Source organism: Oryzias melastigma, linkage group LG24 (assembly GCF_002922805.2).
Source record: "Oryzias melastigma strain HK-1 linkage group LG24, ASM292280v2, whole genome shotgun sequence".
Lineage (NCBI taxonomy): Eukaryota > Metazoa > Chordata > Actinopteri > Beloniformes > Adrianichthyidae > Oryzias > Oryzias melastigma.
This window is the reverse complement of record NC_050535.1, coordinates 13,039,714-13,058,090: the sequence shown is the minus strand read 5'-3', so window position 1 is coordinate 13,058,090 and position 18,377 is coordinate 13,039,714. Positions and strand designations below refer to the sequence as shown.

The 18,377-nt window shown below is 47.6% G+C and overlaps 2 protein-coding genes across 8 annotated transcripts in view; one reads left to right on the top strand and one right to left on the bottom strand.

Moving 5' to 3' along the window:
- Positions 1–14,480, top strand: part of cdc42bpab (CDC42 binding protein kinase alpha (DMPK-like) b) — a 54,050-nt gene extending 39,570 nt beyond the window's left edge. Inside the window, exons 7-43 of one of the 6 annotated variants that reach the window (XM_024291865.2) lie at positions 433–633; positions 708–846; positions 1,218–1,327; positions 2,407–2,486; positions 2,587–2,765; positions 2,849–2,971; positions 3,057–3,190; positions 3,272–3,393; positions 3,477–3,597; positions 3,749–3,859; positions 3,940–4,187; positions 4,267–4,281; positions 4,889–4,970; positions 5,174–5,298; positions 5,995–6,100; positions 6,181–6,329; positions 6,405–6,496; positions 6,616–6,692; positions 7,310–7,348; positions 7,626–7,745; positions 8,212–8,295; positions 8,372–8,477; positions 8,567–8,703; positions 8,783–8,922; positions 8,995–9,076; positions 9,147–9,366; positions 9,439–9,501; positions 9,583–9,836; positions 9,916–10,040; positions 10,109–10,323; positions 10,400–10,497; positions 10,619–10,703; positions 10,892–11,015; positions 11,101–11,218; positions 11,378–11,495; positions 11,575–11,732; positions 12,782–14,480. In XM_024291865.2, the coding sequence (XP_024147633.1) occupies positions 433–633; positions 708–846; positions 1,218–1,327; positions 2,407–2,486; positions 2,587–2,765; positions 2,849–2,971; positions 3,057–3,190; positions 3,272–3,393; positions 3,477–3,597; positions 3,749–3,859; positions 3,940–4,187; positions 4,267–4,281; positions 4,889–4,970; positions 5,174–5,298; positions 5,995–6,100; positions 6,181–6,329; positions 6,405–6,496; positions 6,616–6,692; positions 7,310–7,348; positions 7,626–7,745; positions 8,212–8,295; positions 8,372–8,477; positions 8,567–8,703; positions 8,783–8,922; positions 8,995–9,076; positions 9,147–9,366; positions 9,439–9,501; positions 9,583–9,836; positions 9,916–10,040; positions 10,109–10,323; positions 10,400–10,497; positions 10,619–10,703; positions 10,892–11,015; positions 11,101–11,218; positions 11,378–11,495; positions 11,575–11,732; positions 12,782–12,913 (4,632 nt within the window). In that variant the 3' untranslated portion in view covers positions 12,914–14,480. Of the gene's footprint in view, positions 1–432; positions 634–707; positions 847–1,217; positions 1,328–2,406; positions 2,487–2,586; positions 2,766–2,848; positions 2,972–3,056; positions 3,191–3,271; positions 3,394–3,476; positions 3,598–3,748; positions 3,860–3,939; positions 4,188–4,266; positions 4,282–4,888; positions 4,971–5,173; positions 5,299–5,994; positions 6,101–6,180; positions 6,330–6,404; positions 6,497–6,615; positions 6,693–7,309; positions 7,349–7,625; positions 7,746–8,211; positions 8,296–8,371; positions 8,478–8,566; positions 8,704–8,782; positions 8,923–8,994; positions 9,077–9,146; positions 9,367–9,438; positions 9,502–9,582; positions 9,837–9,915; positions 10,041–10,108; positions 10,324–10,399; positions 10,498–10,618; positions 10,704–10,891; positions 11,016–11,100; positions 11,219–11,377; positions 11,496–11,574; positions 11,733–12,183; positions 12,745–12,781 lie in introns of those variants that run through there. The other 5 variants (XM_036210593.1, XM_024291863.2, XM_024291866.1 and 2 more) reach the window with 5 other exon arrangements.
- Positions 14,253–18,377, bottom strand: part of fzd3a (frizzled class receptor 3a) — a 16,077-nt gene continuing 11,952 nt past the window's right edge. The window contains exons 6-9 of one of the 2 annotated variants that reach the window (XM_024291869.2): positions 17,571–17,822; positions 16,547–16,695; positions 15,561–15,821; positions 14,253–15,489 (exon numbers count right to left, since the gene is read on the bottom strand). In XM_024291869.2, the coding sequence (XP_024147637.1) occupies positions 15,249–15,489; positions 15,561–15,821; positions 16,547–16,695; positions 17,571–17,822 (903 nt within the window). In that variant the 3' untranslated portion in view covers positions 14,253–15,248. The remainder of the gene's footprint in view (positions 15,490–15,560; positions 15,822–16,546; positions 16,696–17,570; positions 17,823–18,377) is intronic. The other variant, XM_024291870.2, reaches the window with a different exon arrangement.

Here is an 18,377-nt window from a genome sequence, read left to right as displayed (position 1 = left end):
TTATATCAAAGCTTGTCATTTCAAAAGTGGGTTGCATGCTGAAAAAGTGTGACAACCCCTGGTTTAAAGAGATGAATACTTTTTTTTTTCCTTTCCACATTTTTGTGTTTTTATCTGTTATGTTTTATCTATTCTAATCTCCTGTTTTAAATATAAATGAGGGTATTTATATTATTTTAATTTTCAAAAATCCAGGAAAAGGCATAGACAGAAACCATTCAAATATCATTGATTAAATTGTAAGAATTGGGATTTTAATCTGTGAATTGTTGATCTAGGTAATGATCCATAGGTTGAATGTGCACTGTTGTTTGATGAAACCTAAAAAAACATTTTCACAGAAGCACATAAAGCTGTTTTTCTCACAGAATTGTGTCCTATAGGCTGTTTTTGCAGATATTTGGTGCTGATTTATTACCTTACTCTTGTCAGGTCCAGTCCTCGGTAGCAGTGGGAACTCCAGACTACATTTCCCCCGAGATCCTTCAGGCCATGGAGGATGGAAAAGGAAAGTACGGCCCTGAGTGCGACTGGTGGTCTCTGGGCGTCTGCATGTATGAAATGCTGTACGGCGAGACTCCTTTCTATGCAGAGTCCCTGGTGGAAACCTACGGGAAGATCATGAACCACAAGGTGAGCATGCGAAGCTTGAGAATGACGTTTCGCTTGAAGCCTGCTCACGCGTCTGCTTTAATAACGCCCCGTAGGAGCGATTCCAGTTCCCGCAGCAGCTAACCGACGTGTCAGAGGAAGCCAAGGATCTGATTCGCCGGCTCATTTGCAGTCGGGAGCACAGGCTGGGCCAGAACGGCATTGAGGACTTCAAGCAGCACCCCTTCTTCTCTGGTAGAGCTCAGAACTTCTCGTTTTCTGTTCAAATGTAAACAGGATTTTCCAACAGTGCAAAAACAAACTAGACTGAACGTTAGCAGCAGCTGTTTAGATTGTCTGATTTGATCTTGGTTAGGCTGTTTTTAGGATAAGACAGGTGGGATGTGCCAACTTGGTTCTGTTGGATTATTTACTGAACCTTACAGGCAAACTTCCTTTAGCAATTTGGGCCTGAACTGAAATAAAATCCCTATTTGAAAAAACATCGATGGGTATTTAATTAAAACTTCAAAAATATCCAGCCAAAGTCAAATGTTTTCATAAGTGTATTCGCAAATGTTATTTTCCCATAATTCCACTGTACTTCATCAGCGTTCTGCTTACAGGCATTGACTGGGACAACATCCGTACCTGTGAAGCCCCCTACATCCCAGAAGTCAGCAGTCCCACAGATACCTCCAACTTCGACGTCGATGACGACTGTCTAAAAAACTCTGTAAGTAAATTTAATAAATCTACATGTACATCAAAGAATTGACAGAAAATCTTTTTTTTTTTAATTTAATTTTAGCTCTTTTTAAACCACTGGATAAAATCCACAACAACAAATGTGCATTATTAGTATAAAATTTGAAACATTGAGTGATTTTTGCTCACAACAATGTTGGTTTCAGATGCAAAAATATTGACCAAAAAAGAAAAGTAGCTTATTTACTTACTGCAATGTGTATAAAGTATAACAGCCAGTCGGCCACCATAAAATAAAATAAAATAAGATAATAAAGTTCAAAATTATGTGAAAAAAGTCTTAAAAATATTAGAGGAAAGAGTCCAAACTTTATGAAAATTAATTAGGTAATTTATGATTTAAAAAGAAAAATGTCAAACTTTTGTACAAATAAAGTTTGCGTGAACAAAAATGTGTTGAGGTTCTTGAGCGGTGATGTCAATCCAGTTTCTCTGAATTTATAAATCAAATTAAACCGGCAATGTTCGACTATATTTGTTTAAACCTTTTTAAAGGTAAATATGATTCATTTTCAAAAAAGCATGGCTTGTTACAACTTTTTAAAGCATTAATTTACAACTTTATTCTCATAAGTTGTTGAATTTTTTTGTAATACGCATAATAAAGAAGAAAAAAGAAAATCTAAGTTGCACGTTCTTGGGAGAAATTTATTGAAAAAATACTGGAACAGCATTTTATCTTGAAAAGCGAATAATACTTAAATGGCTTTATAAAACAGACAGAATTAAACATCAATTAATTTGTCTCAATAAAGCAAGTGGTCATGTTTTAAAAAATTAATAGATGAGGTTTTTTTTGCTGTAAAATTTTGAAGATTAGCAAAACTTTTCCTGCCAAAAGCGTTTTTGAGATTTCACGGAAGCAGCCATTTTGAAATGATCAAGAAAAGGCCTTCTACTGCCCCTAGTGGAATGATGATGAACTACAGGACAAGAAAAATGGACCAAGTTGTATCCAACAAGTTTTTAAGGACAGTTTGGATCATGCCGATGAGGTAGAGGTCACAGAAATGCGTCTATTACATATGACATATACAATATTTTTAGGAGACCATGCCTCCTCCATCGCACACGGCCTTCTCCGGTCACCATCTGCCCTTTGTTGGTTTCACCTACACAAGTAAATGGTGAGTTTTTACTCCTGGATCCATATTAATCCAAGAAGGTTTATAGAACTAGTTCCTAATGGGAGTTTAAACTTCTTGTCCTTTCTGTTTTTTCTCGCAGCACCCTGTCAGACCGGGGTTGCCTGCGGCAGCTCTCGGGGGAGCGGGGTCAGACGGGGGAGGACCAGGTGGACCTGGCCATGCAGCGCAGCCTGGAGGACAGCCTGGCCACCGAGGCCTACGAGAGGAGGATACGGCGGCTGGAACAGGAGAAGACAGAGCTGAGCCGCAAGCTGCATGGTGGGGGGTCACAGAAATGCTTTGTAATTCATGTATTCACAATGTTTAGCATCGAAACGATTATTCACAACGTTTTGTTACAGAGTCGACGCAAACAGTTCAGGCGCTGCAGCATCCGGCCGCTGAGAGTCCCCTCAGCTCCACCAAGGAGGTGGAGATAAGAAGCCTAAAGACTGAGATCGAAATCCTCAAGAAACAGATTGCAGGTCAGAATTTGTCTCTTCAGACTATTCAACAATGAAATAAAAAGTATATAATGATGTGGAACCTTCTGACTTCCTCCTACATCAGAGTCAGGCCAACTGGAGAAGAAGCTGGAGGATGTGACGTCGACTCGCAGGGACCTGGAGGATTCATCTAAACACGTCAGGACTCTGGAGAAACAGCTGAAGAGCCTGACCCAAGAGAAGGACGAGCTGCAGAAGGTAGGAGCTCTTTCTTAAATTTGGAAGAACAGGTGCAGGACAGGCCTGAAATGTGGCTCTAAACTCGTTTGTGCCGTCCAGGACCTGGTGGAGGCCAGCGAGAGGCTGAAGTCTCAGTCCAAGGAGCTGAAGGAAGCTCACAGCCAGAGGAAGGTGGCCATGCAGGAGTTTTCTGAGCTCAACTCAACACTGACGGACCTGCGGTACAGACGCTTCCATTTTCCTCCCATCCAGCCTTTCTGTTTCTTTACATTTGAAGGGACGTTGGTGACTTTTATCTTCACAGGTCTGCAAAGCAGCGCCTCACTCGACAGCTGCGCGACAAAGAGGAGGAGATGGAAACGCAGAGTCAGAAGGTTGAGGCTCTCCGCCTTGAGGTGCGAAAGGCTGAGAGGGCTAAGAAGGAGGTAGAGTAGAATCCCCGTGGTTGGTAGCACATTCCTGCTCTTTCTTTCCTCTTTAGTGCACAGTTTAGAACTTTTTGGCCTTCTGTGTTTGGTTGGAATGCTGTAGATGTTGGTTTGTTTGCAGCAGGAGTTTGACTCCGTCTGTCCTCAGGTGGAGGTGCTGGCAGAGGAACATGCAGCCGAGGCTCAGAAGGAGAAGAAGATCAGGGAGCGGAATGAGCAGTACAGCAGGCAGCTGGAGGAGGAGCTGGAAGGCCTGAAGGTGACAATCCCATCTCTGAAAGTTTTCTGATGTAGGATCTCCACCCTTGACTCTGCTACCGTCTCTTCACTCCCATCCAGTCGAAGCAGTCCGGCTCCTCGGTCACGGCGGCCGCAGCGGACCAGACGCAGGAGGTGGGCCACCTGCGCGGAGAGATGGAGAAGAAAACGCTCCTATACGAGGAGGAGCTGGCTCGAAGGGAGGCGCAGCACAACGCCGAGCTGAAGGTCCTACGGAAGGAGCTGAGAGACGCCGAGAGCCAGCAGCTCACCCTGCAGAAGGAGATCCTGATGCTCAAAGACAAGCTGGACAAGGCTCGCCGCCAGAGGTACAGCGCCTGATCTTCTAGTCATGTGATCATGTCCAGAAAATGTGTCTGATCAGCATTTTGTCCTGTTCTGTTACAGTGATGACTCAGTGAGGTAATCACAGCTTTATAAACGTCTGTCTGATATAGAGAAGTGGTGTTTTTCCTCTGTCCCTCTCACTGTTTGAAAGTCTTTTCTGCAGATAGCTCCCTTCTTACTGTTTTTGTCCGTCTCCCAAAGATGTTTGCTAAGAAAATGAGGATGCAAATATCTTAAATCGGAGTTATAAGTTGTTCCCATTTGAAAGTGGATGAATATTTACATAAGTAAACAAAAATAAAATATGCATTTTCCTTCCTGGGCTGCACGTCAACCCTTTAACATCGGAGCTGTCTGGATGATTTGCCACCGAGGTGACGAACCACGAAGTTCTCTGTTATCATAAACCCCTGGATTCCCAGCAGTCCTTCTCACTTTTCTTGAGATGATTTCGATCGGCGCTCGTTTTTGCAGGAGGCTTTTGTTTTTGTAGCCTTCCCTTCCTGTCCACTCTGATGCATTTTTAAACGAGACACTGGATCAGGTTTTAACTGCATCAAAGTACTTCCAACTAAAAAATGAAAACGGCTCATTTTCTTTGATGATTTCCGTACCAGAAAAAAAAGTTCTCGGTTTTCACTTTTTATTTAAAGATGTTAATAAAAATGTGTTTTTCTTGCAGCCAAAATGAGCGAGAAGAGTACGAGAGAGAACGAGTTCTGCTCACGGAGGAGAACAAGAAGCTGTCCAGTGAACTAGACAAGGCACGTCCTATCTCCTCCTCACTGCATCAGCCCTGCTCTGGGATGAAATAAAAAAATCATCTTTACATAAACTGTAGTCCTGAACAGTAGATCAACCTCTTATTACACAGCTCAGGCTTCAAATGTCGTGTAATAACACCTTTGCTGACAGATTAACATTCATTTTTTATGGTTTCTCACATTTGCTCCTGTGCTTCCTTCAGCTGAGCACCATGTTTGAGAAAGTGAGCAGCTCCCACCGCAATCTGGAGGACGAGATGAAGGAGCAGACTGACAAAAATGAGAGCATGGCCCACTGGGAGGCGCAGATCACAGAAATCATCCAATGGTAATGTGCAGCGCAGCGAGCACGCCGCCGTCTCAAATGTTGTAAAGCAGCTGAGAAGCTGACAGACATATTCACACACGGGCGTGTGAGCGAGGTCCTGGTGGATCGAGTTCCTCCCTGCAGTAAAGGCGCGCTAGATCCTGCATACCTCTGAAGACACCCACCACCACCCCCCGGCCTCGCCTCCTCTGTGATCATTTCACTGCAGCTGCTCGGCCCGCCTCTGTCAGACGAGTCCACAGTCTTTACATGACGCACATACCGAACACACAACGAAGCTATGCAAAACACAAACCCAGGACTTGAACCACAAACCTTTTTTCCAACATCCTGTTCCAAAGATGCCCTGTAGGGATTTAGTGTTTACTGCTGTCCCCTGGTGGCAGTATTCCAGTACTGCAGCTCCACCATGGTTTAAAAGCAGCCTCAAATGTTTTTAAAACACCGTGGACATAAGAAATACACATTTGTGTCCATGAGAACTGGAGCTCCTCGTGTTCGAAATGGGAAGAACCTGCTGGCTCCAAGAAACCAAAATCCCATAGAGTTTAGCGGAAGTTATTTTCTATAGGCGACATCAAACTTACATGATCCAGTTGAACTCCACCAGGGTTAACTTTTGTTTAGAATTCTCTCTGGATCATTTATGAATGGATAGTTGCAGAGTTTGACTTCTAATCTGTTTTTTGGCTTCAGGGTGAGTGATGAGAAGGACGCTCGAGGTTACCTTCAAGCTCTGGCCACTAAGATGACGGAGGAACTGGAGGGGTTGAAGAACACCAGCCTTGGAGCCAGAGCCACAGTAAAAACCCACTCGGGCTTTTAAAAGAATGCTACAGTGAGAACTTGGTCTAAATTCCTATTTGTTTTTTTTCTTTTCAGGACATGCCTTGGAAGATGCGACGCTTAGCCAAGCTGGACATGTCGGCGCGGCTGGAGCTGCAGTCCGCTCTGGACGCCGAGATTAAAGCCAAACAAGCCATCCAGGACGAGCTGACCCAAGTCAAGGCCAACTGTTTTTCCACTGAAGGGTATGCGGCCTTCATCATCCTCATGGACTTGCGGTCAACTAGCTAAAAAATATATCTATGTCTGTGATCCTCCAGGAAACTGCAGGACCTGGAGAGTAAAAACAAGGAGCTCCTGACTGAGATCGAGCGTCTAAAGAAGGAGACGGAGGAGCTGCGGCTCAGAAGAGGTAAACTCCATGCTGGTTAGCGGAGATAAAACCTAGAGCTTCATGAAGCCAGCCCCTGTTCTCAGAATGGGTCCTGTGACCACCTTTGATGTTTGGTATTATTTGCTCTGTGTCTTTAGGTGTCAAGCACCAGGATTCCCAGAATTCCTTCTTGGCTTTTCTTAACGCCCCCACCTCGGCCCTCGACCAGTTCGATGTGAGTTCCCTGCGACTAAAGCTGATGTGATCTGCCTCATAAACCTGATTAGTCTGCTTTTGGTTTAGTCTCTTTCATACTTATGTTCACATGAATATTTCTTCATTTTCTTCTGGTCGTTTTTTTTTGTTTGTTTTCTGTTTGCTCCTCTGGTACATCAGGACTCTTATTCCTCATCCTCCTCTTCTTTAATTGAGTTTTGGGAAGATGTAAGTTCATTTAGGGTAAAACATCCTCTTGTGACTGTAGCTGTAGCTCCTGTGTGTCAGTCAAAATGTGACGATTTGGACCAAACTTCTTATTTATATATTTATCCCAAAAAAGTGTTGTATTCTGACCCTCATAAGCCCCGCCTCCTTCAGTTTTGTGTTTGTCTATCAGCATCCGCCCTTCACTTCCTGTCGTTGGTCCCCCACTTTGTAGAGAAACTGATTTAAAGCAGCGATTAACAACCCAGAAAGCTCGTTTTTGGTCCTGTTTGTTGTTCTCGGGGGTCCGCTGCCTGCCGTAGTGACGTCCCGCGTCCTCTCAGGTTTTCTCCTGTTGTCTGTGAGATCTGTGTCCACCTCTAACCACCACCTCTGTGTCTCTGCTGCTCTCCGCCTCTCTTCCTGAAGCGCTCGCCGTCCGTCGGTCCGGGTAGCAAAGGCAGACGTGTAAGCACCACCACCACTGCACCGTTTTGTTTGTTTCCCTTCCAGAGCTCTCCGCTCATCGTCACCTGGAGTTTTGTGGCTGTCTGATTGCATGGCAGGAGCTCTGAAGAGAAAAAGGATTTTAGCTTACTTTGGAGACTTGTTTTGATGGGAAATAGCTTTTGAGAATGGCTGTGCATGGTTTCTTGGGTTGCTATGGTGACGGATGGGTCTGTGTTTGGAAGAAAAGATGAATGAGCTCTGCTCTTTCCTGATCTTTGTTCCTTCTTCTCCTCAGGTGGACTCTGTGGACAATTTCACCCCGTCCAACACGCCGTCCCGGGACGATGACCCCAAGTCCCTCATCAAGTCCCGCTCGCGCTCACCCTCCATGGCCAGCGATATGGAGCCCATAGAGGTCAGACGACGGGCTGCTGGAAACGTCAGCAGAACAACTCTTCTGCTGACATTGTTCAGCAGATCATTCATTTTGAATTTGTCATAATGAAGTTATGGAGAAATGTTTGGAATGAGTCAGAACAAGATGGCTGCTCAGTCTGGGAATGTGCAACAAATCCAGATTGTTTTAGAATTCCATGTGAAAAAGTCAGGAAGTTTAATACTTTAGAATGACAAACGAACGGCTCAGCCGTCCAGTTTTAAGGCCAATTCTGCTGTTAATTTATCTTTCTTACCTAAATGAGGCTAATTAGAAACAGGATCCACTTGATCCAGGTCATAAATATGTAGGAGAGGGTTAAGTGGAGAGAAGAGAATCATCATAAGTTGCTTAAAAAGTTGCTTTACTTAGTTATTTTTATCTAAAAATATATCTCCTTAGCTCTATCATCTGTCTTACCAATCAACTAACTTTGTTTCTGCAGCTGATCGACCATCCGCCCCGCTCGGTGCAGACCCCCACCATGCGCTCGGGGGGTTATGGCAGCATAGGGCGCTGTTCGCCCAAGGTCAGCCCTTTCATTCAGATCACCGCTCTTTATTCCGGTCAGTCCCGTTTGTAAGTGCCATGTTTGTTGTTCACAGCCCAAAGCACATCAGTTTGTGGTGAAGTCCTTCAGCACCCCAACAAAGTGTAACCAGTGCACCTCGCTCATGGTGGGGCTCATCCGGCAAGGCTGCATGTGTGAAGGTAGGAGGAGGAGGAGCCACCGTCTTTAAAAGATCTTCATCCAGGCTGCAGAAAAACTAGACGCTCTCTTGTGTTTTCTTGTGTTTCAGTGTGTAACTTCTCCTGTCATGTGACCTGTGCGGACAAAGCTCCGGCCGTGTGTCCCGTCCCCCAGGACCAGACCAAGGGGTCGCTGGGAATCGACCCCCAAAGAGGCATCGGCACCGCCTACGAAGGCTACGTCAGGGTGAGAGATCCTGCACCAAAGAGGGCGTGGTTTTGCTGTTGGCTTGCACGCAGACGTTACTGTTTGCTCTGTGTTCCAGGTGCCCAAACCCACCGGGGTGAAGAAGGGCTGGCAGAGGGCGATGGCTGTGGTCTGTGACTTCAAGCTCTTTCTCTATGAACTGGGAGAAGGAAAGGCGGCGCAGCCGAGCGTCATCGTCAGCCAAGTCATTGATATGAGGTCCGTCCGCTCTCCCATGTGATGTCTCCACCACTTCTGTGATGTTTTTAAAACTTGCTGCTTCCTTTTCAGGGACGAAGAGTTTTCCGTCAGCTCTGTCTTGGCGTCAGACGTCATCCACGCCAGCCGCAAAGACATTCCCTGCATCTTCAGAGTGAGTTCTGCAGCAGAGGCTGGGTTTGTGCCTCCAGATTCTCAATGACGCCTCTATGCTCTCCTCCCAGGTGACCGCCTCGCACCTCACCGCCTCCAGCAGCCAAAAAACCTCCATCCTCATGCTGGCAGACAGTGACCAGGAGAGAACCAAGTGGGTGGGGCTCCTCAGTGAACTCCACCGCATCCTCAAGAAAAACAAGCTGAAGGACCGCTTCGTCTACGTCCCGAAGGAGGCCTACGACAGCACGCTGCCGCTCATCAAGGGGACCCAGTCTGCTGCTATCATAGGTGGGCGCCGTGTCAGCGTTTGGGTCCTAAAAGTCTTCTATTTTTAGTAATCAGATGAATCTTTTCCCTCAGATCACGAGCGAGTGGCATTGGGCAACGAGGAAGGCCTTTTCGTCATCCATGTCACCAAAGATGGTACGACCCACCAGAACATCTGGACTTGGATGGTTTTCCTCTTTGAAAATAAATGATTTTTTCTTTCATCTCTTCCCTCAGAAATCATACGGGTGGGCGACAACAAAAAGGTTTACCAGATTGACCCCATCCCCCAGGAGCACCTGCTGGCTGTCATCTCGGGCAAGAACCGCCACGTCCGCCTCATCCCCATGGTGGCCCTGGACGGACGCGAGACCGATTCCCAGAAACTGGTCGAAACCAAGGGCTGCCAGAGGATCGCGTCCGGTCCGGTCCGAAACAGCTCGCTTATGTGCCTCTGTGTGGCCATGAAGACTAAGATCATCTGCTATGAGGTGAGGGAGGAAGACCCACTGCCGCTAGGAAGCGTTTAGGAAAATGACCTTAAACGCGGGACTTCCTCCAATCTTTCAGGTGAATAGGAGTAAAGCGCATTACCGCCGGCTGCGAGACGTTCAAGCCCCTGCGCCCATTCAGTGGATGGGTCTGTTTGGAGATCGCCTCTATGTGGGGTACCAGTCAGGCTTCGTACGCTACAGGTACACAGCAAATTCCAGCAAACAGACGAGCGTCCCGCCGCAGAAACTGAACGTCTCGTTTCTGACAGCATCCCTGACAACATGGCCATGGTGAGCCTCCTCCACCCCGAGGACCACACGCTGGCCTTCATCCCGCAGCAGAACCTGGAGGCGCTGTGCGCCGTGGAGATCTCCAGCAAAGAGCTGTTGCTCTGCTTCAGCTCCATCGGGGTGTACGTGGACTCGCACGGTCACCGCTCACGCCAGCAGGAGCTCATGTGGCCGGCCACACCCAATGCTGCCTGTGAGTCCAACTCTGATTGACTCTCTTCAGTGGTGTCACACTTTATAAAAATAATAAATATCCTCCTTTTGTTTAGGCTACAACGCCCCCTACCTGTCAGTGTACAGCGAGAACGCTGTGGACGTGTTTGACGTCAACACCATGGAGTGGATCCAGACCATTCCTCTCAAAAAGGTCAGCAGTGAATGTTTCTCTTTGTCACCCCCTGGTGGACAGCACTAGAATAGTTATTTGAAAATCTGTTTTTGTGGCTAAAATCAAACCCACTTCATGCAGTGATGTGCTCCCTCTGCAGGTGCGACCTCTGAATGTGGACGGCTCCCTGAACCTGCTGGGCCTGGAAACTGTGCGCCTCATCTACTTCAGAAACAAGATGGCCGGTAAGACTCTGAGTGGTGTTACAGGAAAAGAATGAAAGCAGATGAACTGATGAAAAGGTCGAGGTGCAGCAGAGAGGTGATAATAATAATAATAATAAGTCTGTTGCCTAGCAACGTTTTAGCTGAGTGGTCATCCAGTTTTTCTGTGCTCGTAGTCGGAAGCATTTCATCAATGTTCCGTCTTTCAGAGGGCGATGAGCTGGTGGTTCCGGAGACGTCGGACCAGAGCAGGAAGCAGATGGTGCGGAGCAACAACAACAAGAGGAGATTCTCATTCCGAGTGCCTGAGGAGGAGCGCCTTCAACAGAGGAGGTGCAGGCCCTGAGCGCGCTCCACTTTGGACTCACTGTGAGAAGATTCTTCTTCATTTCTTTGTTTGCTCTTTGTCTCCGTCCAGAGAGATGCTGCGAGACCCAGAGATGAGGAACAAGCTGATCTCCAACCCCACCAACTTCAACCACGTGGCCCACATGGGACCAGGAGACGGGATCCAGATCCTCAAAGACCTGCCCATGGTACACAAACACCCCTCCTGCTACCTCCACCCTCTACCTGTGTAGCGACACCATCTTCATGTTTCTGTTGTTTGTGAGCATGCTCTGTAGCCGCGCGCCCTCCTCACTGCTCTCCCCCACACTGCACTCTGTTTTCTCCGCCGCCTGCATCTAAACCAGAACCTCCGTGTTCAGGAGAGCCGCCCGGGATTCAGCGGTTCCGCCAGCATCGCCTCCATCACCAAGAACCGGGGGGAGCCGGGCCGCTCCATGAGCGCCAGCAGCGGACTGGGCATACGTGAGTGTCACCGCCTCGCTCTTCTGCCTCCTCCTTCCTCTCTGCTCTTCTTTACTCCTTTCTGCTCCTCTCTGCTCAGGCTCGTCCTCCCAGAACGGCAGCGCTCTGCGGCGGGAGCTGTCGGGAGGAAGCTACGGGTCCAAACGGCAGACCATGACGTCTCCCTCGGAGAGCTCCCTGTCCTCTGGAGGAGGGATGGACTGCGGCGACGCTCCTCTCTCGCAGTTTGACAGAGAGGTGAGTGGAGGCGAGAGCGGTTGACTCCAAAAAATCTTTAGGTTTAACGTGCAAAGAGCTGGTCGAGTTAAAAGTTGGATGTAGAGTTTAGAGTCGACCAACATCAGCATAGCAACATCCGTACCCCCCCCACCACCACAACGTCTCACCAAACAGTTGTTTCCTTGGAAACAAGCCCCCCCAGTTCCCATCCGTCCTAAACAAGCCCCCCTTCATCCCACCGCTGGCTCTCATCTTCCTGTGGCTCCTGCTTTGGGTCAGAATAGTTCTCCCTCATGGATCACCTGAACCTGCATCAGTGACGAGTCAGTAGACGGTCCTACCCCCCCACCTCCCTGGATCTGCCTGCAACTTGTGCTGTGGCCCCCCCCATCCCCATCAGCTTTGGCTCATGTCCCTCCCCAGCATGTGGTCTGTGGGCTGGGAGCTGAGTGTGAACTCTCCTCTGCAGTGGCAGGCGGTCTCCCCGTCGGAGAAGACCCCCGATCTGAAAAGGGCTTTAAGGACCCTGCTTAGTAAGATGAAGGTAACGTGTGCAGCCAGACACGCACACACGCACACACACAGGAACACGCCATGTGTTTGCCGTGAGAGCACAGACATGCCCCACCCCCTCCCTGCAGCATCGGTCAGCCTCATCATGATCTCTGGCAGCTGATTGGTCGAGGCTTCACATCACAGCCAATCACGGCGCACGACTGCCTTCATGCCCCTCCCAGACAGGAAATGTCCATCAGCAGGAGTGGTTGTGAATGAAACTGGTTGGAATAAAGTTTGCATGTTTTGAACCAGGATGACTGGAGGGGGGGGATCACAGACGATTCATGAATCTGATGACATCATCACCTACCAGGAGATTCATGTGTCCCTGAATGCAGCAGCTTCCACCCCCCCGCATGATTGATCTCTGGGTAGTCGAGCTGCTCGCCCGCCGCCGACAGACGAGGGGGGGGGGGGATTATTTATTTTAAAGCCAATAAATAACCTTAACCCCCGCCCCTCCCTGACTCCCACTCTCCTAAACTTCATCTCTTCTTCTTCTTCCGCAGGACTCGGACTCCCCCCGCCACTCCACAGCCTCCAACAGCTCTACCTTCAGCAGCCCCCCCAGCCCAGCGTCCCCACATAAGACCAAGTCCCTCTCCCTGGAGAGCACGGACAGAACCGGGTGGGACACATGAGCCCCCCCTTTCCCTGATCCCCTAAACTCCTCCCACCCATCCAGCCCAGCAGCTCAGGACTCCACCCCCCCTCCACAGTCCTCACAGCCCACAGAACTGCACCTTCCACCTCCTTCCTGCTCCACCCAAATGCGTTCTTCCACGAACACCGCCAGCGGGCGGTCTCTATGAGGGCGGGGCCATCGTAAAGCAGAGGTGTCGCAACCCCCCCCCTCTCCACCCTGATGCAAAAGAAGAGGATTTATACTTGTATATAGGACCATTCGGGGCTTCGGGGGACGATTTTAATTTATTTCCCAGAAGGGGAGGCAGAAGGGTGGACCTCCACCCCCCTCCCTCACTTCCTCCAGTTGCTTTTTTCGGGGTGCAGCAAAAAAAAGGAGTGCTTCAAAAAAAAAAAAAAAAAAGATTTTTATTTGTATTTTGCTCATAAGTGCAGTGACTTTATAATATTTTTAATTTTCTCCGTCAAACTGACATCACAGCTCTGCTCGGTCATGGGGGGTCACCGCCCTCCGTCGTAGCGTTCTACTATGCTGTACAACCAAACCCACACTCCTCCCATCACCAGTGTACATAGGTTCAAAGTAGAGAGTAATATATGATAAGGAAAATACTATAGAGAGCGACACGATGAATCCTCCTTCTGTTTGTGGAGATTTTGTTTTCAGACACAAAAGCCATTTTTAACCACTTGTGTGTTTTTGTTGTTCCTCTCTTTTTTTTTTTTTAAGATGTGTTTTTTATTTCTCCCTCACGTCTTTGTTTGAAAGAAGCTCCGCCTCCTTTTTGTGCAGAATGTTTGCTCACTACAAGAAGACACTAAAACCAGAATGTAAACCACTCGATGGAAGCAGACGAAGCCTCTTCATCCTGATCAAGCCGCTGAGTCGAAGCAGAATCGCTGATCGTAACATCAGGGGAAAAAATAAAAACTAAAAAAAGAAAAAGCACATTCTGCTCCGTGTTGTTGCACTTTTAAACCCAGGCCCGGTTCATTCCTCTGTAACCAACATATTAAGGGAAGCAACTGTAAACCCATTCCAATTGATGCTTTTTTAAAATGGATTTCTAAGCTGATTTTTACTCCAACTTTTATCCCCTTGGATGGAACGGTTCAGATGTTTGGAGTGTGAGGGCCTTGAAGCTGGCTGTGACGAAGGGCGACGGCTGAAGTGCCACAAGATCCGAACTTCAAACGCCTTTACATTTCAGTGAGGTCTTATCTACAGTACCTTCTATATTATTTTTGCTCTTTCATATCACTACACCTGTGTTTTTTTTTAGAATTGCTTTGTAATAATTTGTACAGTTTTGCATGTTATAGTTGTAATCATCGTTTTTTGTTTTGTTTTTTTCGGTTTTACTTTATGGGCGTTTATTTGTTTTTTGAGGATAACCCACTACAGGCGATGTAGATTCTTTTGCACAAAAAATATTTAAGGTGTAAGGTCAAAACAAACAAAAAAAACAATGTATGAAACTGGTTGCCACGGCGATGTGGAGAACTCATTATATTAACCCAACTCCGGTGTATTTCAATAAAGCGGAGGGCTGTTACAAACACGACGCGAGTGTCCGTGTGGTTATTTCTCCATAGAAAACATCTTTATTAGAAAAGAGATTTTCTTTTACAGCAGCTACAAGATCAAACGTTCAGACGGAAAAGCTACGTTAAATGTCTTTTAATCCTTTAGTTTTATCTAAATGTAAAACAAGAGTTTGAATTTCAACTTTTCCCTTTTTCGCATCAATGCCAGATGGTGCTGCGGTTTACTACGGTGGCCCTGAAGTCCAAAATCACTTCCACAGATTTCTAAGCGCAAAATCATAAAAAAAATTTAGAAATCAAAACAAAAATCTAGAAACTAAAAAAATAATTAATAAATGATAATAAATGAGACAAACTAAAAATGAAACTAAAAGTAACTTCCTGAAATCAATATGAATTGTGACAAAATGAATTTCTGGAAATTACTTGTTTTCTGAAATATTTGTTTTGGTTTCTAAAATGTAATGTTTTTAGTCATTTTAAATATTTTTTTTGCATTAAGTGATTTGAGGTTGTAATTTGGACTTCAGGGCTACCATATTTTACAGCTCATTAAAAGAAGCAAATAAAAAAAACAAACTGGACAGAAAAGTCCTCAAAAGGGAAACTCATACTTCAGGTCTGCAGGAGTGCAGGTTCAGAGTCCTTCACATTTTGTTCTTCACCGGCTCAGACGCGTCCGTCTTCATGTCTCAGAGTCTGTTTGTCCAAACAAAAAAGTCCGATTTGGGTTTTTGGTCTCAACGCTTCACAAACCTCCACCTGTTCAGCTGGAGGCGGGGCTTAGGCTCCGTCCTCCTCCATCACTCTGCGTATTCCGTTTCCGGACAGCACCGCCTGTGCGGCGGCGCTCAGGTCCCTGATGCTGCTGTGCTGCGACTGACTCTCCAGCCTCAGGGTGGAGCCGTGCCTGGAGAGGCCGTCCAGCCGGTTGGTGCTGCAGTTTCTGGACTGGTCGTTGAGGCGCGGCAGGCTTCCAAAGGGCGGCCGCTCATCCAGCGCCCGGAAGCTGGAGCCCGTGTACCTGCGGTGAGGAGACAGGTGAGCTTCAGCGGAGGGTGGCTCGGCGGGGGCCGTTCGGGAGCTACGACCTACCTGCCGTCCCGGGAGCGGTGCAGGCTGCCGTGGTAACTGCTCATCTTGGAGCGAGCGCTGCGCACCGAACCGGCCCGGCTGGTGCTGCCGCTGGGCGGCTCGTCCAGCATGGCCAGGTGGGTGGAGGAGGCGTGGGTGGAGGTCCCCTGAGTAGACGTGCCCCTCGACTTCCTCACGATGGGGGTGTTGGGGTCTCTGTAGAGCAGCTGGGCAAAGTCTGGCTCCTGGAGCACCTGTCTGCTGTCGTTGACCATCCCACTACAGCGGGAGGAGGACGAGGAGGAGGAAGAGGGGAGTGTGGGCAGGGAGAGACGGAGGAGGGTGGGGAGGGACAGGGGGAAGGTGGTGGGGAGATGGGTGTGGTAGGAGAGGATGGAGGAGTGGGTGGAGCAGGCAGCGGGAGAGGGGGTTAATGCGCTGAGTTTGGAGGGGAGGGGGAGTGATCGCAAAGAGGGGGCGGGTTTCACACCATAGACCATTTATAGATGGACAGCGTGAGTGTGAGGTCTCTGCTTTGAGCAACATGACACCACCATTTTTTCAGGGGCGGAGTCAGACACGCTCACTGGAACAGTTCTGATTTGACCTTCAACTGTCAGTCAAAATCCAGCAGGTACTTCCTGTTTGAGTCCAGTTCTCATATGCAATGGATGAAAAGTTTCTCACTTTTATTTGTTTTAATAATATTTGATCCAAGTGAACAACTTGATAGATGCCATGCAGTTCCAGCTTTGAAAGAGAGGGGGTGCTGTTTCCTTAAACATGGAAGATTTGCACACCTCCTCCCTTTACCTTTCTAGTAACTTTTTAAAATTTTGTTTTTGATTTGCACATGTGGATTTGCTGCTTTTAATTTTCTCTGCATTCTAGAACATGGGAGTGAAAAAAATAAACACTGCTGTGGAGACGAGCGTCCTCACATCACTTAATTTATTTACTCTTTTTGAACTGTGTTTTAGTTTTCTGTAAAAAGTGCGTCTCCTTACTGTTTGCGTCTTTTCCCGTTGAAGAAGCTCGCCCACTCGAAGCAGGTCTTCTTGCTGCCGACCCAGAACACGGACGGGATTCCCACCACCAGCATCATCAGGTACTTGATGAGGAAGAGCACCAGGTCAGGATGGCTCGTGTGCTCAACCTAAAAAAAAAAAAAAAGTTGTAAGGGTCATGTGACCTGGTGGTCTCCGTTTACCCATCAGTGTGAGACTGTCTGGATGTTTCTTTCTGTGTGGTCTAAACGACAGACTGACGCCTCCCTCCCTCTCCAGCAGCACGATGACAGCTGGGACCAGCTCATCCATCCACCCTGAGGTGGTGTGGAAAATAAACGGTCTAAAATAAGAAACCCGATCAATTTGAGTCAGAGAGGAACAAAAATGGACTGAAAGAACTTTGCATTTGGTTTGATCCATTTCTCTGCTGAACTGGAGTCAGAAGAGACGTTCATGACAGACTGGATGACCTGCAGCAGCTTCCTAACTGCAGACAGGAAGTCCCACCTCTGATGCTCCATTAAACCTGAATGCAGATATGGCTGCAGGCTGCTCCCACTTTCTGGAGCTCTGCAGAGGAGGCGCTGCAGCTTTCAGGATGCATATAGTCAGACTCGGCGTGAACGATGAGTGTTTTCAGCGGGGTTGAAGCGCCGGCGGCAGTTCTACTGTGCTTTGTCTGTGAAGCGCGGCAGCTTGACCCCTGCGACCTCCTCCTGTCTTTGCAGAAATGCGCGCACACAGTGGATTAGTGCAGCGTCTGCTGGACAGATTTAGAGCTTCTCCTGCTGCATCTGTATCAGTTTGCAGCAAATCAGAGCAGAAACAATTGTCTGTATATGTGAGAACTGGACAGAGTGAGTGTCGTTTGTAAAAAATGGCTTATATCTGGCTCTAAACTATTTTTTGAGATGAGGTTAGTCAAAAGACAGAGCTAAAGCTTTGATGTTTAAGGGCTAAACTCTGTTCTTAGCACCGCTACGAATGGAATCAGCAGAAACCAGCATGTTCCTTCAATGACCTGGTAAGGGCAGGGTATGTGGTAGCGCCGGCACTCCCGCTGCACCCAGGTGGTCTCCCAGAGAGCGCGGTAGCTGCTCTCGTAGAGGTAGCAGGCCAGAACGGTCAGCAGGGGAACCAGGTAGAGCACGGAGAAGACGCCGATCCGGATCATGAACTTCACCAGCTTCTCCTGGTTCTCCTTCTCCAGCGGGATTTCCATGCGGACGCGGTTGAGCGCCGCGATGCCTGCCAGCAGCAGCACAACGCCCACCTGTGACGACAAGAGATGCTTTGGATGAAGGGCTGCAAGTGTCAGGAAGAAGAGGAGAAAGCAGTGAGATTATTTAACACCTGATCATTTTCATTACAGGTCAATCTTAGTATTGTTCACAGGCACTTCCTTGCCACCCCCTTTGGACCCACCCTCACTGGCTGCAACACCCCCATCATTCTGTCCCTCTGCTCTGCCACCCTGGTCAGAGCTGCCCATAATACCCCCCCAGTTTTTTCAAAATGGTGGCTTCTCTGTTGGCTTTTTCTCCATAGCAACCATTTATTTTTTTGTCTGCCTGGGGGTGACGAACAAGTCCATGTAATTTTTAGAAGAATTGGCAAAAGTCAAATTTTGGATTTCCTTAGCAACTGAGGTTTTTTGTTCACCACACCCACATACCTCATGTGTTCTTCATCGTAAGTGTGCACACAATAGACAAATATCACTTTTGCAAGCTTGACAGAGTAACACTGTTTTAAATCAAAATACTTAAAAACCAACATTTTTATCAAAGTATCTTCTCACTGTTGTTTGGAGGCGACTAAACTAAAG